The 24,022-nt window shown below is 40.6% G+C and overlaps 2 protein-coding genes across 7 annotated transcripts in view; both read right to left on the reverse strand.

The window, feature by feature from the left end:
* The window catches only part of rapgef6 (Rap guanine nucleotide exchange factor (GEF) 6), a 96,080-nt gene extending 84,611 nt beyond the window's left edge, over nt 1–11,469 (reverse strand). For all 4 annotated transcript variants that reach the window (XM_072661688.1, XM_072661689.1, XM_072661690.1 and 1 more), the window contains exon 1: nt 11,286–11,469. In XM_072661688.1, coding sequence (XP_072517789.1) covers nt 11,286–11,342 — 57 coding nt within the window. In that variant the 5' untranslated portion in view covers nt 11,343–11,469. The remainder of the gene's footprint in view (nt 1–11,285) is intronic.
* A 2,037-nt stretch (nt 11,470–13,506) lies between these two features.
* Nucleotides 13,507–24,022, reverse strand: part of fnip1 (folliculin interacting protein 1) — a 29,563-nt gene continuing 19,047 nt past the window's right edge. For all 3 annotated transcript variants that reach the window (XM_072661695.1, XM_072661693.1, XM_072661694.1), the window contains 11 exons: nt 23,190–23,261; nt 22,099–22,234; nt 21,262–21,463; nt 20,901–20,986; nt 18,719–18,865; nt 18,402–18,571; nt 16,725–18,183; nt 16,468–16,633; nt 16,079–16,276; nt 15,595–15,710; nt 13,507–15,165 (listed from right to left, as the gene is read on the reverse strand). In XM_072661695.1, coding sequence (XP_072517796.1) covers nt 15,087–15,165; nt 15,595–15,710; nt 16,079–16,276; nt 16,468–16,633; nt 16,725–18,183; nt 18,402–18,571; nt 18,719–18,865; nt 20,901–20,986; nt 21,262–21,463; nt 22,099–22,234; nt 23,190–23,261 — 2,831 coding nt within the window. In that variant the 3' untranslated portion in view covers nt 13,507–15,086. The remainder of the gene's footprint in view (nt 15,166–15,594; nt 15,711–16,078; nt 16,277–16,467; nt 16,634–16,724; nt 18,184–18,401; nt 18,572–18,718; nt 18,866–20,900; nt 20,987–21,261; nt 21,464–22,098; nt 22,235–23,189; nt 23,262–24,022) is intronic.

The raw sequence follows: 24,022 nt of genomic DNA on the forward strand, positions 1-24,022 counted from the left end.
CGGATTACGGAATTAGCGTCAGATTCATGTCCTAATGCGATTAAACCTGGTGCTAAGCATGCAGGGAAGAGCGCACAGTCAAGCGACTTGAAGGATTAGTCTCAGAAAATCCTGCCTACTCTCTAAACAGACCTGTAAAAAGGCTGCAGCGGCTACTTAGAGGAATGCTCTGTTGGCTGAGTAGGGACTAAATATTTCTAATTCACAAAACCTGCTTTAAAACACTGTCTACCAAGGCCAGCTGTTCAAACATTAAGTGGAGATAGCCGTAAGAATGCATGGACAGGAAAAAAATAAAAATACATAGGACCATATGTTTGGGTAGCACAGAGGGCCCATTGAGCCGGCAGGCAAGAGGCAATAACAGGTGGACAGTGAGAATTACTTCCTCATGGCATTAACTAACACATTCTCTCCCACACACACACACATACACAGGGCCGGATCTACCAAAGTGTCATAGATGTAAAGATAAACTTTTCATTAGCTTTACTTATAAGAATTTTTTCTTAAAAATATATATATATGCTAAATATTTTCTTAGACTGTCAGAGATTCTTTCTTGGGACTTGGGATTCAAAAATATGCACCTAAAAAAAAACATAAAAGATGGTGTTAAGATAAACACTAAGAAGCTCACGAGAATGAACTACAATTTAAGTGCAGTTTTTAAAAATGACTGAAGTAAGTTTTTTTTATATTCACTGTATTTTTCTAATGTATTACATTAGTTACATTCGTTTTCTAATGTAACTATTAGAACTAGAATTTCTTTTGTAACACCCTTTTTGAAACCTGTCCCAGATATTCAGCTTAATTACTAGAATTAACTTAACAAGATTCAATGTAGTGATGTTCCTAAAGTACTGTTAGTTTCAACATGTGTTTTCAATGTCAAACCATTTTTCCAATTAAGTTTTTTTTCCCTATAATTTTACATCTAGTTCTTTTCTCTTTTTTTTTTTTTGTATGCTTAGATCAATTCTGTTTCCTCATTCACCAATAGAAGGCTATTGGTAAATGAGGCCTGCTATTACATGCAATAAAAAAAATGGTTGTATTGTTATTGTATCGTAGCCATAATAAAAGGCTATGATACAATAGCAATACAACCATTTTTTTATTGCATTTAATAGAAGGCCTCATTCACCAATAGTCTTCTAGGATTTATTTTTTCAATTTGTTTTTGAGAAAAGTCCTAGCAAAACATGGGGAGATCCCACTGTTCTCTAAAATTGAACAAATCCCAAATAAGAAAACAGTGGTGAATGTCAGAATCTCAACAAAAACTACATTTTAAGAAAAAAGGTCACAATCCACAATAATAATTACTATGTAATAATAATTAATGTAAACCATTTCAACCAACTGGTATCCACCCTCAAACCAACTGGTATCCACCCTCAAAATATCACGAAGCCTATATTAAAAGCCAGCCTCCTAGAGACCCTGTGCCTAGAAGTATGAATGAAGCCACCCACTGAGCGGAAGCGGTCAGGCTTAACTGAATAGGCAGTAAGTTATGAGCGGACATACCAGTCGAAGTGCACCACAGCTGGAGATGGAAGATGGCAAGTAAAAAGTACAGTATATCAGAATGTGATGAAACTGATTACAGACTGCATATCAGACCAATACACGCACAATATGTTCCCAGGGTTATGTTTCAATCTTCTGATGAAGACTGTGTTGCATTTACTATACTGTTAAGTATAAAAAAAGAAATGCTTCCCGTGAGGTTTCGGTTTCATCGTCGCCAGCATCACAGGAGCTACCATGGAGGCTTATCACAGAGAATGCATTCAGGCTCACTGCTTTTTCTTTAGAAAGTTCTTTAAACATGGAGCGGCTGCGATGTGTGGCTTCTAATTTTGTCTGAACAGAAACATCACCCCAAATATTTATGAGATCTGTTACCTCCCTCACTGCTGTCGTCCATCTTCCCTTCTCCTCAATCCGCATTTAGGACGAACACTGCCTTGGCCTGAGGTAAAAGTCGCAATAATTCGGCTCTGGTCATTTAGACAGTTGCAATGCTGCATACTGGATATGTATTGGATGTCAATACCACATATGAAGGTCGCCCAAATTGGATTTGTTAATATCAGATTCAGTGTGTTTTTAATTGTTCACACTGCCACACAGACAGCACATCAGATTTGGACCACCTTTAACTTCAAAACTTTTTTGAAAGATTTTTTTTGAGCACTGCATTTAAGAAAACATTCTCATACATTTAGCGTTTATCTTAAGATCCTTTGTTCATTTTTTTCTTAGGAAACCTTTTGTGAATCCGGTCCTAAATCACTCGCTTCTGTCCGTGCTCTATATTTTGCCTTAATTGGGGGGTGGGCTGGGTCTCTGGGGCAACAGTCTGGAACAGCAGATTGGGGAGATACCCCCTGCCCGCCTGCTGTCAATGAGCTCTTCCCGAGGGGCTTTAGTCAATAGGCATAGCATCCTTTCTCTGGGACCCTGCTACATAGGGGGTTATTGATGTATGCGGTAAAACAGTTATTGGGTCAACAGTGTGGCCTCTTTCAGTCAGACAGCATCGGGTGCCAGAAAAACCACCTTCATTTCCCTGCTACAACCAGTCCCAACCAGTCAGGATGACAAACTTAGACACGTTATTTATAAATGAATATTTCAACCGAAAATCTAATTTACCCAATTTTCCTTTTACCCTAAACGTAAACGTTATTTTGCCCTGCAATCTGATCCGATGCGGTGTATCAGCAGATACAGATCCGATTCTTACAATTACTGTTTTTATGGTGTGTTTAATATCATTTTATAATCTAGTCTGACTCTCCCCCCTGACCATTCAGCTCAACACTGCAGTCAAATTACTTCCTGTGTAGTGGTACACACTCTGGACTGATATCAGTTGTTGTTGTTGGTCTACTGATGTGAAAGTAATGGATGGTTTATTTGTGTCTCTATAGCGTGTGTGTATTAGCATTAGCATTAGCCATCACTCGGTTCTGAATGTGCTCTTCAGTGCTGGTTTAAAAACAAATGAAGACGAGCAGTTCTCCCGCCGCTAAAAGAAAGCGTTGCAGTGATAGTTGTATAAAGGCTCAGATATTACGCTATGTTCCACAGTAAAATAGCTCCACACTGCAGAATCTCAACTATTTTATTTTCCTTTAGGAGCATCCGCACTGCTCCCGGCTGGGTAATAATGTTCATTAATGGCGCCCTGACGACACCAGATGGCGCTCTGAAAACAAGAGTCGTTAAGACAAATGCTCAGAACTACACTGGGATTAAAACAGGCCATACCCGATCCATTGAAACATGCCTCAGATCGGGACAGCCCTGCTTTTTACGATGTCAGAAACCACAGAAACCACAGAAGCAGGTGTACTTGAAATCAGTTAATGATTCAATACAATAAAAAAAAAAAAAAAAAAAAAAAAAAAAAAAAAAAAAAAAACAAGAACGTGATGATATGGAGGTTCAGTTTGCATGATTCCAGTTACCAGGGTATACGTACCCATTCCTTCTTAACTACACTGGCCAGTATGAAGCCAGCTTGCTAGATTGGATCATGCCTTCATCTTATGGGAGAAGACTGTGCGGGGAACATTTTAGGCTGGAGTTGGGCAAGGAAGTCAAGTCCCCCCTCTGATGCCAGGAATGCCAGGAATGATAGATGAAGGGTTAAAGGGGAGGTGACGTGGGGGTGGAGGGTTGCACAGACTTGTCACAGACACGTAGAGAAGGTAGAGATGGAATTTATAGGATATGGAGGTTAGGGAGGAGTGGCTTTCAGACATGTTTCTCCTCCCAAAATGAAGTCATTTAATAACTCCACTATATAGCCATGTGAAGAAACATAAATTGCAGATTTAATATTAAGAGATGGGGGTAATATAAATAAACAAACCTGAAGAAATGTCTTTAACATCATTGGTTAAAAAAAGTAATAATATTTTTTTAAATATAAATGCAAATTTCTTGTGAGGAAAAGGTTGGGCCACCCCACAATTTATTACTAGGACTACTTAAAATTAGAATCAGCTGCAGAGGATTAGACCACATGGTTAGAGAGAACTTTGGAGTCTGGTCTTTGTCTTTGTATTTTCTAGGTATTATCTAGTTAACCAAGTACTGGACAATCCATGCACATCCCTAAGCATGGGGCTGTTCTTGATCAAATGTCCTACAACTGTTCTCTCCTTCACCTTAGATCTCAAAGCAACCATTCAGGATCTAGGCCTAACACAAAATTATTATACAGAGATGTGAAGCAGTCATTTGCCTACCCCAGTCCTGCCAAGGCGCCAGGAATCTGTCTTTTGTCCTTCAATTCTCAAATACAAAATCTAAGGCATCCGCTGCAATCCTGGTCTCTCAAATCAAGGACAGATACAGTGTTGCTGCCACCTTCTGGCACAAGCTTCACTTCAAGGCTAAGAATCAAAATGACTAACACGGCCTATTTTTTCCCCACCCACTACTGCAGCGTGACCTCCTCTCGCAAAGTTCAAAGTGCTGCACTCCCATGCACCGCACTTTTACAGAGTGGACATTGTCTGTGCTACGACAAAACAGCTATTCAAGTTTTAAAGACTGCTGAACAAACAGCTTTGGAGAAGGAGAAGAAAAACACCTCAGCCCAGCATAAACACTGCAGAATAATTTTATGCAAGGCTTTAAAAACAGACCACTCTCTGACCAAAACGAGCAGAAGTTGCATATCGTCACTGACACGCAAAAACCTTGTACCTCCAAAACTTTACAGGAGAAGGGGGGGATCTTCCACACTTTCAATGGAAGTCAATTTGGAGCATTTCTATTGATCCACTCATCATGACATGTTGACACATTATCACATTATAAAAAACTGCCAGAATAATAAAATTTAAAAATAAATAAATAAATTTAAATATATATAATATTAATTACAAATATTATATTAATACAAATATTAAAAATCTAATTTTTTTTCAGGATGACAGCGATAAGTTGGACATATTCTAGCATGTCATAAATTTGCTATGCATTAGATTTCCATATGGAAGTTTGTATGCCACTATATCTGTGGCTGCTAGCTGTAGCCACTAGTACACAGCAACATGAGGCCTGTTTTTTTTCTTCTTTAGTCTTGGCCTAAGCTGTGGTTGTTTCGTCTTTCATTAATTTAGTTATTGCTTTGTCTTTTTTTTTCGTTAAGCCTTCTAGTTACTGTTAATAACCCCTGCCCTAGTGTCTGATCACATGGTTTCTTGGCAGTACCATTCCTTTGTTTTAACAGTCCAGTGCTAAAACATAGGAATGACACCAGTGACATTACACATGAAATCATCTGCAGAAGGAAAAAAAAGTCGAGGCTATGAAAAGAACCAGAAGAGAGTGTGTCGTGGAAAGTCAGGAGGGCAGGGGCTGTGCCACACTCGTTGCCATTTCTCCACTAAGCGGGTGCCAGACCAAATACACTCAGGAAAATACAAATCCCAGTGTTACCATGGCAATGAAGGAAAATGTTATGCAATCCTAGCTCATTCTAGCTCCCCAATACTGTATTACATTTCTCATCAAGTGAATACAGACAGAGTTAGAACACAGTCATGAGATGAATAAACCCCTTCTTATCAGATGTAAGCTGCATGAGCTTCTGCTTCACACAGTTGCCATCTGTAAACAGAAAGCAGCAGTGGACAGTAATGAGAGTACATGTACCTTACTACTGTACTTAAGTATTTGCTCAAGCATTTCTACTTATATTCAAAACTTCTAAATAAACAAAACCAGAAGAAATCAGGAAAGGGCATTATATAACTATTCCACAGCAATGAATGTCATTACTCATTAATGTTAAAATAAAAAACAAAAAAAGGGGAAACATGAACCGTCCAAAGATATATACTCCAGTTATGACCATTATTAAAAGCCCTTTTTTAATATTAGCCCTTCCGCTGGATCAACCCAAACATAGGATATATCTCCCAGACCTTGACAGGTGGCGTTACTATTAAAGAAACATTATTCACTTCATCGTAATGTTTTGGCACACTAGTATATAAAGAAATTAACTATGATTGTTTATGTTATGAATGCAAATATGAGACATACTTGACAGAAAAGAAGAAAAACTAAAATACATTAGGAATCTGGAAAAGTTGAGATTGGGCAGCTGACTGTACTGGACAACAATCGCTAATGCTGTTCAAAGCAATACAAGACGGTGAAGACAAAGCAAATGCTTTGCTTGTTCCAGTCTTCCTAAAGAGAAAACCCCAGGAGACTTACACAGAGGAAATTCATTAAAACACAATGTGTGATTGTGCAATTAAAAATACTCGTTTTTTTTCAAAGGGTCAAGACAAGTGGTAACATACCGCTTTACTCCTGGTTCAATAGTGCCAGGCACAAACGCCCCAGGAAGTCAATTAACAATCAAAGCTATTGTTGACTTTCACTAAACCAGACAAATGGAGTAAGAGAGATTAGCAAAGCAAGGAGTTTTGATATCTGTTTGAAGAAAGGCTTGGTCTTGCAGCCTTTGTAGAGTGTGTTCACACACAGCTGCATGGTATTTTAATTTATTAGTATTAATATTTTTTGTCTTTACAGGTGAACAGTGGCTTACTTTACTACTAATACACATACAACACAAATTGTACATTCAATATTTTTAAGTGTGTAAAATTACGTTCTTCAATTACATTCTCCCAAAGATCTTCTGTGACTTACAACGTCTGCTTCTCCACCGTAATCATGAGCAGATTTACTTTAAATTAAGCAAGCGTGAAAACAGCCCGATGGTCCTTCAGGAATGTTTGTGTGCTAGTCTACTGGTGCAAGAAACATAATGCTAAGTGTTTGAGCTGTTTGTGATGTGTCTGAATTTTTTGTTGCAACATATTGGTTCCATAATGGTATTTTAAACAGTACACAGAATGAACCGTCACACCACCCAGCACTACAGATGAGATACATAAAAAGTGGAAGACTTAGCACTTCTCAATATTGCTACTAGCCTAGAGGGAAAGAGTAGGTCTGCTGTCCAAACATGCAGAAGGTTTGATGCACCTACAATGGAAGCAAATCACTGCCTTGACTTATTACCTCTAAAACTTATTTATAATCTAAATGTATATTTTAGGGACGTAACTGTACGTTTAGCCGCTCTGAACTGTCATGGTAAACTGTGGACAAAGACTGGTGAACATCACGTGGAAACAAATTTTACAAGCATAAACTGGATTTGCAATTTATTGTGGGAAGTGGAATTATGAGCATCTCTACGGTAGTTCTGTCGGCCCTTGCTTACCCACTTGCACTACTGCCTCTTCCAAACTAATGAAAAGAAAATAGTGTTGCAAAATTTAGGTTTTATATTGGTATAAAATAAATAATACCAATATTTCAACAAAAATAACTACAGACTTTTAAAGAGGAGTCCTCGCAAATTCCAACAACTCACTTTAGATGAAGATCTAAACTGGAGGAGATTCCAATTTCACATTCAGCATTTTCTCCTCATATCAGCCTGACACCCATTAACAACCAACCACCTACCATCTCTATGAGGATTATATGATTCTCAGGCTCATAATAAGCAGAGGCCAAAATTTAGTTATTCCCAATTCACACTTCCTAGCTAGGACTTCTATCAAACACTGCAACCAGTGCTGGGAGAATGAAGGCAAGCATGTGCTTCCTTCCAGTCACATGAAGCCTCATCTTTTCAAAACTGCCACTAATGCAGAACCACTGGACAGCTCAAAACACCAACAGCCAATCCTATTAAATCTGCTGACAGACATTAGAGAGGAATTTGGAGGAGCCTGTCTTATGTAAACCTCAGACATTCAGTGTGGTTTGCTCTTGGTTGTTGAAGTGAGTGGGATCAGCTAAAGAGCTCTCTGAGGCCTTTAGAAAAAGGTTGTAGATGTGTATGATCCCAAATAGACCACAAAAGTATTTTCAACAGCCAACATGGCTAGGTCAGGCCTTCCCAGCAAGCTCAGCCTATAAGAAGAGTGCAAGAAGCGCAAAGATGTCTCCAGCAATCCTAAAATGTCATCACAAGACCTGCATGGAGCACTTGCCATGGTTGATGTTAAAGCACAGCACCTACCATCGGAAAGAGACCAAACAAGTTGGATTTCATGGAAGGCATGCAAAGAGAGATCTACAGAAAAATTTAAAATAAATAAATAAATAAAAATCAGGAAAAGACTAAAGTTTGACAGAGAACATTTAGACAAAGATCAGAACTTCTGGAAAAAGGTGCTGTACATCAACTACTGATATGAACTGGTACACAGAGGAATCTAAAACTGAACACCATCGTTACACAGTAGACAGAAAAAGCCTATTCGGCTACAGTGCATTAGCAGGGGGTTTCTATGAAGGGATTCCTGTTTTAGATCAAACATAAAAATCTTGATCTGCAGAACTTGGACTTGCAGAAAGTCCAAAAGGCGAAGCCATTCACAGCTAAGACTGTGATTGGATGCGTCTCGAGATAAAAGGTTTATTACAGTTTTACTGTTTTAAAAATGTTAGTAGTGTAAGAGACCGTCACGGCCTTCTGATACACGACCATATACAGTGGGGAAAAAAGTATTTAGTCAGTCACCAATTGTGCAAGTTCTCCCACTTAAAAAGATGAGAGAGGCCTGTAATTGACATAATAGGTAGACCTCAACTATGAGAGACAAAATGAGAAAAAAAATTCTGAAAATCACATTGTCTGATTCTTTAAAAATTTATTTGCAAGTAATGGTGTAAAATAAATATTTGGTCACCTACAAACAAGCAAGATTTCTGTCTGTCACAGACCTGTAACTTCTTCTTTTAGAGGCTTCTCTGTCCTCCACTCATTACCTGTATTAATGGCACCTGTTTGAACTCGTTAACAGTATAAAAGACACCTGCCCACAACCTCAAACAGTCACACTCCAAACTCCACTATGGTGAAGACCAAAGAGCTGTCGAAGGACACCAGAAACAAAACTGTAGACCTGCACCAGGCTGGGAAGACTGAATCTGCAATAGGCAAGCAGCTTGGTGTGAAGAAATCTACTGTGGGAGCAATAATCAGAAAATGGGAGACCTACAAGACCACTGCTAATCTCCCTCGATCAGGGGCTCCACGCAAGATCTCAGCCCGTGGGGTCAAAATGATCACAAGAACGGTGAGCAAAAATCCCAGAACCACACGGGGGGACCTAGTGAATGACCTGCAGAAAGCTGGGACCAACGTTACAAAGGCTACCGTTAGTAACACACTACGCCGCAAGGGACTCAGATCTTGCAGTGCCAGACGTGTTCCCCTGCTTGAGCCAGTACAGATCCGGCACGTCTGAAGTTTGCTAGAGAGCATTTGGATGTTCTGGAAGAGTATTGGGAGAATGTCTTATGGTCAGATGAAACCAAAGTAGAACTGTTTGGTACAAACACAACTAATTGTGTTTGGAGGAGAGTGAATGCTGAGTTGCATCCAAAGAACACCATACCAACTTCACAGGGGTGCATGGGGGTGGCAACATCATGCTTTGGGGCTGTTTCTCTGCAAAGGGACTAGGACGAGCAAGGGCATTGAAGATGAAACGTGGCTGGGTCTTTCAGCATGACAATGATCCCAAGCACACTGCCAGGGCAACAAAGGAGTGGCTTCGTAAGAAGCATTTCAAGGTCCTGGAGTGGCCTAGCCAGTCTCCAGATCTCAACCCCATAGAAAACCTTTGGAGTTGAAAAGTTGAGGGAGTTGAAAGTCTGTGTTGCCCGCCGACAGCCCCAAAACATCACTGCTCTAGAGGAGATCTGCATGGAGGAATGGGCCAACATACCAGCAACAGTGTGTGCCAACCTTGTGAAGACTTACAGAAAACGTTTGACCTCGGTCACTGCCAACAAAGAATATATAACAAAGTATTGAGATGAACTTTTGTTATTGACCAAATACTTATTGCAAATAAATTCTTTAAAAATCAGACAATGTGATTTTTTTTTTTTTTTCTTTATTTTTTTTTTGTCTCTCATAGTTGAGATCTACCTATGATGTCAATTACAGGCCTCTCATCTTTTTAAGTGGGAGAACTTGCACAATTGGTGACTGACTAAATACTTTTTTTTCCCCACTGTATGTACATATATCCTACAGGACTGGGCATATATTCAAAAGTGTGTGTATATATATATATATATATATATATATATATATATATATATATATATATATATATATATATAAACTGTATACATTATACTTTTTACATAGTAGAAGACCACACAATGAGACACTTGCTCATTCACTGTTTCTTCTGAAATCAAGGCTATTAAAAGAGCACATTCTGCTTTTGTTGGAGCAACTGTCTCTACTGTCCAGGGAAGAAGGCTTTCTACTAGACTTTGGAGGGGCAGTGCTGTGAGGATTTGATTGCATCCAGCGACAAGAGCGTCGGTGAGGCCAGGATGTTGGATGATGAACACCACCCCACCTCATCACCCCCACCTCATCCTAAAATGACTTGATGGAGCCACCATCCATCATTCCAGAGAACACAGCTCCACTGCTCCACAGCCCAGTGCTGGGGTGAGGGGAGGGGAGGGGAGGGGAGGGGGGCTTCATACCCCTGTAGTTCACGCCTGGCATTAGGCAGCATGGTGCCAATAGGTCTGCTTCAGAGAGTCCCATTCTGTTGGCGACACTTCAATAGAGGGACTAAACAAGCTGTGTGTGTGCATTTACACATCTGTGTCAGCAATGGATGATACTTAAAGTGTGTGTGTGTGTATATGTATGTATGTATATGTATGTATATATATATATATATATATATATATATGCATACAGTTGGTATACATGTCACCTATATCCCCATATGGGAGTTAGATAAGTGAATGATCGTCATATAAAAATCTATATGGCCATAAATCAAAGAAATCCATCTGGGTGGCCTAAAGGATCAGCTTGATGAAAATAGCTAACTAGCACTAATTCGCTAACTAACTAAAGCCCAGTGAATTAAAGGAAAGCTTCGTATCACAACCCAGCTAAAACAGACCAACTAACCCAGTTCGGCTGAACCAGCCTGTACACTGGCTAGAGCTACTCTGAGTCCACATCTGTTTGCATTTGTAGGCGTGGGGGTAAATCTCAGTTTCCCTGTTCGCTGAAGTTTGGACATTTAAGGCGTTTTTTTATAAGGTTATTGTAGTACACACTGTACTACTACTACTAGCTACTACTAACTACTACTAGCTACTACTACTTATCCAGGCAATCCGACATTAGCCACTATTACAAACTTTGAATTTACCTCAGCAGTCCGTCGTGAGGGAGGCTTTTTCAGTGCTTGCTTGAATAAAAAATCCATCGAATAATGTTCCTACGACTGTGAGGCTCCAAAATAAGGGGGGCAACGCGCTAAAGTCCTGAATTTGTAGACTCCCGATACTCCTGGAGCTTCCTCGCCGCCTGCATCGAACACTGATTTAGCTACTTTACGGCGGCGGCTGGTCAGAGCGTTAGCCTGCTAGCTAGAAGAAGGTATCCTCGCTGTTGAAAAAAATCCACTCCGGGATTTTGCTCCAACTGCCTGGGCGGCTCTGCGGCGGCTGAGCCGCCGCAGAGCCGCCCAGGCAGTTGGAGCAAAATCCCGGAGTGGATTTCGAACTTTCCGGAGCTCACCGTACAAAACAATCACCTTACAACTTGGTAAAAGTGATTTATTTGAGCCCTAAATGAAACTAGTTCTCATTTATCGCGAACAGCCACCTTCTTAACCCAGGTTAAACCCACTAAAGGGAAATATACGTAACTTTTCAAACCGGACTAGCTCCAGATTCCACACCAGGAATTGAACTGCAGCGGTGCTAAGATCACGTAACCTGCTGGGAGCTCGTGAATCTGAAGGAACGATATATTTCACTGAGGGAATGATTTATTCAATAAAGAGAACGATTTCTAAAATTGAAGGAACACATTTTTTTATTATTTGTATTTTTATGTTGAGTTATTTATTAAATGTTGTTGTACTTAAAGGAACGATTTAGGAAAATAGTTCTTAAATTGAGGGAATGATTTATTTAGGTAAATTGATGAGGGAACGGTTTTTGTCACACTGTACCTCTCATCTGGATAGAAAATGAATTAATTGAATATTTATTTATTTTTAAATTATTGAATAAAGTTTTTAATATTTGAAATTAATTCAATATCAATTAAAATAGACATTTTAATAGATAGATGGATAGATAGATAGATAGGGATCACTGCTGTCAAATGAAAAACATGTATCTCCATTTTGTTTTTAGTTTTCTGTATCTATACTATATATATATATATATATAATTTATTTATGGATGAACAGACCAATAGAACTCTTTACATTTTACCTTCCATTCAAAGTTATAATCATTTGCCTTCTTTTGTAAAGTCACCATTTTGCAAATACATATCTACAAATACACAAGACATATAAAGGACAAACTGTTCATCTTCTTGTACTCGGAATTGCCTTTAAAATATTACTCATCTAATTTCAATCTGGTGCATGCATGAATTTCTGGTGCTTGATTGAGATTTTTTTTGTATTTATGTATTTTATTTATATTATTTAAGAATTAAGAAAATTGTATTATCACACAGATAAAATCTGTAAAAAAAAAATCTCAATTTTATCATACATGGCACATCATAGCTTTTTTTTTTTTTTTTTTCAAACAGCCAGTGTCTACTAATGGAATGGACTATTAGAAATACTTAAACTACTTGTATACTTTTTACATTAACTTTCAAAAAAAAGTCTTTACTACTAGCCTTTCTACCATATATTGTTACATACATGGTTCCTCATATTTGCATTATCACCATTTACAAACATTTGCACTATTTCAAAAAGGACAGTTTCAAATAATTTGTCGTTAACATATTTCAATATGTGACAAATGTATGCTGGATAAAAGCAAATTGCATATATTTCACTGTGTGTGGCTTTATGTTCAAAAAAAATAAAATAAATAATAATAAATACATAAATGTATGTGTCCGTCTTTCATGTACCTGTCTTCCGATTGGCTGCCCTGTTCTGTGCCTCATTCAAACAGCAGTCCAGGCTAAAACGCTCCTTAGAACATTTGGTGCAAATGGAGAAGGCCAAACTTCTCTAGTCAAATATATGCAAATACATAGTTTTTTTTTTTTTTTACTGCCTAATTTGCATATATGGCCAAGGGAGTGAATAGCACGGCATGTCTTAACACGTGGTGAAGATGACTTCATACACATAAAAATAAAAAGGTGCTCTTAAAAATACAAGAACCACTTTTGGAACCAGTTGGTAAAAGAACCTTTTCGGCCAGTAAGTTGTTTAAACCTTTGACAGCTTGTTCACGCTCACATCTTCATTACAAACTAGGAAAACTTCTCTATGGAATCAGACGTGGTTCTTCTACAGCATTGCTAAAAATAAATAAATAAATATGTATCACCTTCATTTTTATGAGTGTTTAAAAGCATTAATAAAGCACACATATAAATGTATAACATTGACATTTATTGCACAATGTTCCCATAAAATTGGGAAAGAATAAAAGTCTCAATGAAAGATATGTACAAATACACAGAGAAGGGGGAGAAGAACAAAGAGGAGGGGGGGGGGGGGGAGAGAGAAAACCTAAGCAATATATACACAATATACATGAACCAACACATGCTGTGCTAAATAACTTAACTAATAGTGTATAAAGAAATAATTTTATTTAAATACAAGTTTGAGAAAACAACATGTGAGGACCTTCGGACGAAATGGAACAAGTCGCATGTTTTTCCTGCAGAAGCCTAGCATCTCATTCGCTATTTTAACCGGCAAAATAAACTGTGCAAAAGCCTCTGTTCTGTTCATGCCACATGTCCATTAAGACTCGGATGCACGGCTTTACCCAAAGAGCAAAAAAACAAAACAAAAAAAACAAACAAAAAAAAAACATAATATGCAACAGGCCTATTTAACATTTACATTTGAAAAAAAAAGTAAAAAATACATTTGTTCGATACCTTTGTTCATTTGTGTCATTCCTTCAGCTCTTCAAGCACACCGATTGACAGATTTATATTGATTGATATTTCCACCCCCCCCCATGCATTTATAAATGCATTTGAGCAGTAAACACAGTATAGTGGCCTATAAGCTATAGAAAGTCCATTGCATGTAGATTAAAGATTTTCAGTTTTAACCTCAAAATGTTGCAATACGATCGTCCCTTTTTAGCACAGCACAACTTGCCCTTTAAATACTTCTCTTAGCCAGTCAAAATAAAATAAATTTTCAATAATTATTGCTATCATCAACAATAATATAAGCAAATTACCCACGCTTATTTGTTTGAGGTAGTGCTGTGCCGATGGGACAGTGATGGTGAAAAACATACAAGAGAGCAAGCTGGGTGGACAGTTTCTCTCCCAACGTTATTCAGCCAGACACTGGGATTAATATGGTGTAAACGAATAGAAAAACGACTACGAAAGTATTGGCATGAGAGTCTATCTTCGTAAATAATGTCCCTAAAAGAGAGTGGTAATTCGGAGGGAGTAAATCAACACAACAAGTGATCATATGAGTGATTCACATGACAAAGCTTTAGCCTCCTATGCATGATTTGTAGATGGTGCAGTGCAGTTAAGTGACTTGCGGTTCTCCCCTGTAGAAGTCGCTTGCAATTCCTCTTTGGGTTCCTTGTTCCTTTCTGGGGGAACGGGCTAATAACAAATAAATTTCTGTATATAAAAAAAATACAGTCAGAAAGTCCACTGTCTTATTAAAAACGCTTTAAAATATTCAACATTCCCCAGATCACTGATCGGGAGTTCCTGGGTAATCCAATACCACATCCTGAACTTCCGAAACAGCAACAGTGAGCTCTGGAGCCACCTCGTGGTAGGGGGTCCATCCTGCAGCCTGTTGTTTCCATTAGGCAGTTGCTAAGGGCTAGCTCTGGCTGCAAACCCCAAAGGGTCTCTGATATTTCCACCATGGGACAGCGCAGGCCCTTTAAACATGGAACCTATGGTCCCTGCTGGTGAAGCAGTGATGTGTTGTCCATATCTGTTCTAATGGCATCTAAAGCAGGATCTGGGCAACATATGGAGAGTGCGTGCTCGCAATGGCAGCCAGCAGGGGAAGGTCACTGGACTCAATCCTATAGGTGGAAGAGAGTGTATATAAAAAAAAATAAATTAATTAAAAAAAAAAGAAGAAAGGAATAATCATAAAAATCAGCATGTTTTAGAGTGCATGTAAAAAAAATAATGTATAATAATGTAGACATAGGATCTACTTAATTAGCATCACAATGTGTTAACACCATTTATGTTGTGCATTAAAGAACTTAATACAATATTACCATACAATATTCTTCTCATATACCTGACTGCTAGTCTAGCCATCGATTTACAATTTATTAACACAACTAAGTCGTCTGATGAGCTTTTCTAGTAGGTTAATATATATTACCCAAACAGTAGAGTAAGTACATCTTCAATAAATCATACATCTTCTCCTAAATAAACACATAGTATGACGCTGTCACAGGTCACATTTTTAGACCTAGAAGAATAAACGGTCTTACCCTAGAACCATGCCCAGCTCTTTGACATGCACCCTGGTCTGTCCTTTCAGGTATTCAGCGAGCATTTTACTCTTGAAGTAGAGCTCCTGGAGACGGTCCTCTAGATGCATTATGCACTGAAAGCGGAGAGACAGATCATAAGAGCACGGTTATGCACACACTGCATGTAATGAGTCACTCAAGACACTTCAGAACAAGAAGTGAAAGACTTCACAGAAAGCACTTGAAGGCATGAAGTGGCTCATTGTGTCTAACTATAACCGAAGTGAATGTCAGGAGTCATTCTGTCAAGCAGAGCAATATAAAAGGTAAATTTGTCCCTAACAATCTTTAAGGAAGAACAGTATGGGACGACTGAACGGGACAGCAAAACCAAATTAGTGCCAACGTGACTAACTAACGAATGACCACAAGTGTGAGCATTTAATTACCATATAAATAAGCAAACAAAAGAAAAAATAATAAATGTCAGATGTGCACTCACAAAATTAGGGGAAAGGTTAAGGCGGTACAGCTGGTATGTAGACTGCAGCAGGTTGGACACAAGATTGGACACAAGCACTTCTTTGCCCAGTTTGTTTTCGGTGGCCCGCCTCTGACTGCTAGCCAACTGCACCGTCCACCTGTCGGTGTCTGCGATAATGCAGACGGCCTCAGCAATAGGCTCATCCAACACAGGATGCTGCAAGACGAGGAGAGAGGGGAGAATTTAGAGCTTAGCATTTTGAAAGACAGCATTTCCCTTTGTAGACAATGTTAAAATCAACAAGAGAGCTAGGACTCCAGAATTGCAACATTGTATCCCCTCAACTCTGTCTGGTGACTTGCATTTACATAAACTGTTCTTGTAAAAAAGTTTAGAAGCATCCTTACCTGGACAGCATGAGACAAATCAGACACAAGGCTCTGCCTCAGCTTGTCATCATTGGGAATCCCATGTAGAACAAAGTCAGGAACATAAGTAGGACAGTAACCACCAAACAACGACCTCCCAAAGTTGGCGATACTTGGTTTGGAGTAATTCTCCACTAGCTTAGCCCTGTGAAACATCAACAATAATCATATCAATTCACCAAGACAGGCTATTAAATGCAAATTTTAAATCATGCAATCATCAAGCACTCACTCACCCAGGGAACGGCACCTCCAGCTCATCTTGCCATTCTGCTTGCTCCTCGGCAAAGAACCGCGCATCTTGCTCTTGTCGGGACAGCTCCTGCCCTGCGTCCTCACTTTCGCTGTCTCCCAGAGCACTGTCCGAGCTTTCGTTTCGTGGAATCTCCCAGTCATTCAAGGGGGGAACCTTCTTTTGGTCCACCATGTCCTTTTGGGATGGTACGCTCAACGAAATCCCAATGCCTTTGTCCTCCTCAGCAGAACAGCAGGATGTATAGCCACCTATGGTGGTGTTGCTTGTGCTACACTTACACCGATCCCCAACCCTCTGGTCACAGACCTGTTCATGTGTCCCAACTAGTGATCCCTTTTGAGGTCCTTGTGGATCCTGACGGTGTTCGTCCACACTGTTCGTTGCCATCTCAGACAGAACGTCGGACAGGTCATCAATAGTCTTAGTTTCCACAGGGTTCTCGTCGCTAAAATACTCGTCAAATAGGTCCATACACTCCTCCTGGGCCTCATGGCTAATGTGAGGAATATCACTAGCAATGCGTGCAAAAGGTCTGGCTTCCTTGCTCTCGTTGGTCCTGATTTGGTCCGCTGACCGGGGCTTCGGCAGAAGGGCTTTGGCTCTGCCCTGGGGCACACTTATACAAGGCTGTTGCTGTTCCTCCTTAAAGTGCAATCTGTGTTTATTGAACTCCTCCTCCACTTTACCTTGTCGGCTCTCCATGTCAGATTCAGGAGACATAGAGTCACCAATGAGGAAAGTGACTTTGGCAGCAGGCCCCTCTTCCTCATCCAGTAGAAAAGAGTTGGGTGCCAAGCTCTTGTCTGGTGGTTTCTTCTCGAGTGGAATCCCAGATGACCGAAGCATCTTTATAGACAAACTACTAACCTCCAGGTCAGGCTTCTCAGACTGTCCTTGTATGTCCAGCAGAGAGCCACTCTCCCTGGGAGAGGTAGAACCCACCTTCACCACAGTCTCCAGCCTTGCTTCTGGCCGTGGACTGCCCACTTCTCGGCAGGTCGGAACATCGCTGTGATCCTCTGCCCTGATGACTGGTATAACATGCTGAACTCGCTGCTCGGGCAGCTGGTCCTCCGGAGCTCCAAGGCCCAGTTCGCTATCTGTGTAGGTGCTGCTTTGCAGGCTGTTGCTGTCTGATGGGTAACAGTCCTCCGTCTCAGCACCTTGCGACAAGTAGTCGTGGTTGGGCTTGTGCACAGTGACCAGCACATAGTCAGATTCTTCCACCTCACCACGACGTAAGGAGGTGGTGATGAGCGAGCCAGGCATGACTATGGCTTCGTCTTCTGCGCTCTCCAGGAGGTGGGTCTCCAACAGTTCAGAGCAACGAATAAAGTATGTGAGAACATAGAGGAGTCGCTGCACCAGTTCTTGCCGCCGGCCTACCACCACTGTGCGCGAGAGACGTACAGGGGAACCAATTGCACCATACAGATCACCTAATGTAAGCAACAAACAATGAAATGTGAGAAGTAATCACAATGCGGATGTATACATTTAAGGTTAATCTGTAAAACCTGTAAAACAACGGCAGGATAAAAGAACAGCACGTGTGCAGTATCAGTAGAAGATTATGGTGGGAAGTAACTTCTTCAAACCCGCCACTAGATGGCATCAAACAATTAAGCTTCTGGATAGCTCCTTCACATTTACTTACCAAGCTGAGCCCAAAGAGGGTTGTAAGGATGAGTCTTGGCCAGCATGTTCACACTCTGAGAGGAATGCTTCTCTAGGAAGATCTTAATGGGTGGCTGGCCATTGGGCATGACCGTTGGCACCCAGGCCAGATGGTTGGTGAGAACAGCTGTGAGAAGAGCTGGAAGAAACCTGGAGAAGACCCAAAACCCCCAGAAATGAATTAGTGGTGTTCCTTTAAACGATTGCTACTTGCCTACTTCATTTTATGTTTGCCAAGTATCTAATTTCATCCTTTCATGGCATCAGTAACTCTAAAAAATGGACGTGCTACTCAACTGGTTCTTGGAGGCTTGCTCCATGAGCGAGGCAAGCTCACGCATGAAGTGTCCACAGAGCTGGTTCTTCTCAGGGGCACCAGACATCATGGTGAGCCAGACAGGCTCAGTCACACGAGGCATGGTGTACAAGCTGCAGATGGTTGTCCTGCATGCACAAAACGGACACAAAAACAGCCAAGTCTTTGTAAGCAGCTAAAACAAAGAGGGCCACAGTTCTGTAGGGCTGCCCCAGCTGGGGAAGACCTTGAGGGCACAGTGAGTGTCTGGAAATTCCTTGCACACTCTAAAGCCTCTGGGCAGCTGGCCAGATCTCAACACTGCAAACTGAACTAATGGCAAGAAATCAGGAAGGGAAAAGGCCACTTTCCGACAAAAGCAATTTGTGCACGTCTTTAGAACTTAAATATAATGAGGGCTCTTCAAGTCTGTGTGAACTGGGACATAGTGGACATTACAACAAGCTGAAAACAGCCCACGAAAAGGGAAGCGGCCACGTAGTCTATTCTTTTTTTAGAGAGCTACGATGACTAAGTGCAGACGGGGGGGAAAAAGCTGATCTTTACCCAATAATGCATGTGCATACAGTTGCCCATATGATCTATGAGCATATTCCTACACTTCAGTAATCAAGTCAGTTTGTAGTGGCCTATAAAAAGCTCTGGTCTCTTTCCGTTTCTGGACAGGACAGATTTGGCTTGGCTAGGAAACAAGACTTAAAGTCTTCCTGCAGGGCATGATCAAATGAATGTTAAGGAGCAATGTGACAGCAGTTAGATAACTATTATTTACTAAGTACTTTTTACCCATGTCAACATAAATGATCCCCACCCCATTTGTAAATACAAATCACCCCCACCCAAGCCATGACTGCTAACACGAAGCTTGTGAGTGTATGTTGAGCCGTGCGAGAGGTGAGAGGTTAAAAATATTTGTTTGTCGTTCCTTCTGATGGCCTCTTGCATATTATTTACTATTCTGGTCCGGTCCAACACTGTCTGAGAGAGATTGGGTTGCTGTAGCAGTGGGGACGGGTGGCTATGGCAGCCGGCCAACAAAGGCATATGACCGCAGATTTGAGAGGCCTATGAGTGGTGTTTGTGGGGGACCCATGAGATCCAGCAGCAACAGCACACTAGAAAAGTGCTCTCTCGACGTGGGGAGTTTGACTGGCATGAAGGAACAGTCCAGGTGTTTAGCATGCTCGTATCAGGCTTGGTCCAACAGCAAAGCTTGCAGATATAGTACATATTCAACAGAACATGATCTACTCCCTCAACCCCCCCCCCTCATTTTTGTCACCTTGTGCTGGGCTAAGCTGGGTCGTACAACTATGTTGCTCAAGAAAGTTAAAGGGTCAGACAGCTCAGTGTACAGTGGCATACAAACATTTGGGCACCTGGTCAAGGTTTTACTGTATATAGTTCTGCAAGTTGATGATAAATGGTAAAAATTAAAGACAAGAACTTTTGTTTAAGTTAAACAAAAGACTTTTTTGTTTTCAAATGTTTTATTTATTTATTTATTTATTTTTAAAGTAAAGATTTTTATCTCTCAAACAAGAACTGATAGAATGACTATGCAGGATGCCCAGACTTTTGTCATCTTTACCAGATATGCCTATTGAAAATTCAGGTCACAGTGTAGTCTTCTGCCTGGCACTATATGTGAGGAGGATATCCAAAGATTCATGTACCACATCATCCAACGGTTCTAATTACACCTTCATCATTTACCAGGTGAAAGGTTAAGCTTCTCTCGTCTGTTTACTTATACTCGTTCTGCAGCATGTAACTATGTATATCCAGAAGAACACCACTCATCTCCTTCAAAACTGACAAAATCAGCACTCCGTTGCATAGTAGGTTGTTTCTATTCCTGACTCTGGCGTTGCACTTTGCTCTAGGACAGGGAAACGGTGCCCTCTGATCACTGTCCAACTCGCATCACATGAGTGGATTAAGTGTTCATTAAAACTCTGGAAGGCCTATTGAGTGAGAGAGGGCCAGCTACAAAAACACCTTGTGATCGCCACCCCCCACTATCAACATATTCACCAAACTCAAACTGCATGCCTAAACGACAACAAGAACACACCAAAGTGCACCTCTCATGCATGCATTCACTTTTTATACTAGTCAAGAAAAGCGGTCTTTTCACCAAATCCTGAGCCATAAATTCACCTGAATTCGTTGAGGCCGTCCACAATGCGGCTATGCGCCAAGACCCTCTGACTGACATCAGCTGACCGCCGGCTCATCTTCATTGCCTTAATGGGGGGGGGGGGGAGAGAGAGAAAAAAAACAAAAAAAAAAACAGCATTAACTCACAGATGGCGCAAACACCCTATCCAAGCAGCTTACATGACAAGAAATCTAATTTAAGGTAGGTGTATGAATTTATGATAAGCCTGTACTGTACTGTGACATGACCTCAGCCTGCTCAAAATGTTACCTGTCTCAAACTTGATTATCTTGAGTACATGTTCTTGAATATGCAGTCGTGTAGCGTGAGTAATAAGTATAGGCCAAAATCAAGTCTTACCTGTTCAATGGCACTTTTGAGCTTGTTCATGTGGCTCTCAAAGAGAGGAAAATGGGAGAAGAAAAAGTCCTGGAACTTGCTGTTCTCCTCCTCGTTGGGTGACAAAAGGAAAATGACACCAATGGCTATCTTCTTCTTCCTCGTTACACCAAGGTTTGGCCCGCTGTTCTCATCAGACATGTTAAAACTCTCCTCCACAGACCTTTAAACAACACAGAGACGCAAAATCATAAACAAGTCATCATTAACAAACATTTTCAATTTTCCTGTCATGTTTCTGGTTAGTCTGCCGCCATTCCTATAGGGTAATAGAATGTTTGTTTGAGCTCTCTGAGCATCTCCAAAATGGCAGCTTTCAGAAGTCATCTTTGTTTGATTCAGAACGTTTCAGTTGGCCAGTCATTTTATTCATTGATATACTGTAAAAACACAGCTACCAGATTTCCCCAGATTCAGACATGGTGTCAAAGTGGAAAAACGATCACACAAGGTTTTTGAGTGACTGCAAAGATGTATTGCTACATTATTGATTTGTTATATACAAATTATTATCAGCAAATATAGAGCTGTATTGAGTCTCTGTTTGGCAAACAAGGCAATCAGCACCTGGTAACTGATGATGTGCTAATGTTCAAATCGAACATTACTGTTTGGTTTCCGAGCAACAAATTAGAAACAACTTCCTTTTCTCCATATGAAAGTCCATAGTTTCCCTCTTTCAAGCAATCCCTTTATATCCCTTTAGACACAGTTGTGAAGTCAACAAAGTGAACATGTGGAGAAAACAACCAAGCTGTGTGTGAAGGGTAAGCACATAAAGCTATGTGGCATTCTCACCATCGGGGAAAGACTCCGTTCTCCAAGCTTGTGGTTTGACTACGTAACCAGCGCCGCTGATAGCTACTGGCACAGCTACTGGTGAGGGAAGAGCCTGGAGATGGGAACGGTGTGATCAGCAGACTGCTCAGAGATGCTGCAAGAGACATGGGGGAGGAGGAAAAGAAGAAAAAAAGGAGAAGAGAGGGAGGTCAGAGAGTTCACTCATTGAGAACAGCAGAAACTCTCATAGCTCACGTCCGCCCTGCATGAGCTCAACTCCCTACGGAATGGCTGACTGCACACCTCTGATATTCAAGACACACACACAGGCTTTTTCATTAAGGCTCGTTCAACTCAGACAGCAGGCAAGTACAGACTTCAGACAGGAATCTAGACCTTCTAAGAGAAGATGTATATAAAAATGTCACACTTGAGATCAAGACTAAACCTCTAAAACTTCTGCAGGTTAACCATAATTAAGGCATATTCCCTTTCAAGCTAAAAGCTGGAATGGATGCTATGGAAAGATCAGAACCATCAGGAACTGTAGATGCTAGGATCTTCCGCCTCACGTAATCGTCACTGCAATGAAACATCAGTGCCACTAGTAGTGATACTAGTATCGACTTGCAGTTTTTGGAACTGCTATATATATATAAATCATCTGCATGTGATGCTGCATAGCATTCCACAGAAAAGTGGGATTCCAGGCATGCCCACCATGCCAGGGCATGGGTTTCCATTGCACAAGCTTTTCTAAGCCACACTGACTGTTTTGTGCATAATTCTGACCTGCATACCATAGAGACATGGCCTTGCTTAGAGAGGTTTCTGTTTCATTACAGTACATAATTTGTCTGCGGAGCTAAAAATCTGTGAAAACTCTTGTATTTTTGTGGGCCTGCTCAGAGAGTGCAGATTACAATCAGCTGAAATTATGAATTCACACCAACATAAGACAGATTGCAGAATGTATATCGAAGACACTTATGGCCAATTTAACAACTTGCACTTTGATGCTCTCCTAACCACAGTTTATACACAGCATTAGCATTGTTTTAATGTTCGAGCCTTCCTCCAGAAGTTTGGGTTTGAAGGCGCATACACACCTGATCGAGCAATCCCGCTGTCCCTTTCGTCATACAGTCCACGACCAGGCATGTCCATGGGGTTACTGTGGCCTGCATAAGGGAATAAGTAGAAAGCAAGTGTCTTTGAAAGATGGCAATGGACCCTCAAAGAACTACAAGACAGTGCGTGAGAACCCACCACCACTGCACCTCTACTGCAGAGTGCTTCACCGAGATGCAGCCTACCATACACAGTGGGCATGATGTAATGTGACGCATGCATGATGCACAGCATCAATGGATAGTCTTAGTGTACAAGTGTGAACACAGATTTGTAAGGTACAAGAGACAACCTTGTAATACTTTGAAGAAACAGTAAATGTAAATTAATATGATGCTTTTTATTTCTATTTTTATTTTTGTAGCAACGGCTTTACAGAATGTTTATAAGGAAAAGTAAGTATACCTCTTGGAAGTACTTTGATTTCTGCATTGATTACTAATGTCATACTGTTAATTTCTTTTATTGAGCACACTGAGTAAACAGCCACAGTGCAGGCTAGAAGAAGTAAATGAACCCTTCAAATTTACTTTGGACTTTTAGACCATCCCCGCAAATGAGTTATAGTTCGTCAATATTTCCTGGAAGGTTGCGTGCGCACAGCCCTCTCAACTGGGTTAGGGTCATAAGTCTTGACTTGTCCATTCTATATCAACACAAATCTTCATCTTTACATTCTTTAGATTTACTATTGTTCTTTGGGTCATTGTCATGTAGCAGGACCCAGGATCTCCTTAGCTCCAGGGCACAAATTACTGTCCATGGATTCTCCTGTTAAATTCAATGTTGGCCACATGCTATTTCAGACAGC

This window comes from Salminus brasiliensis, chromosome 18, assembly GCF_030463535.1.
Source record: "Salminus brasiliensis chromosome 18, fSalBra1.hap2, whole genome shotgun sequence".
Lineage (NCBI taxonomy): Eukaryota > Metazoa > Chordata > Actinopteri > Characiformes > Bryconidae > Salminus > Salminus brasiliensis.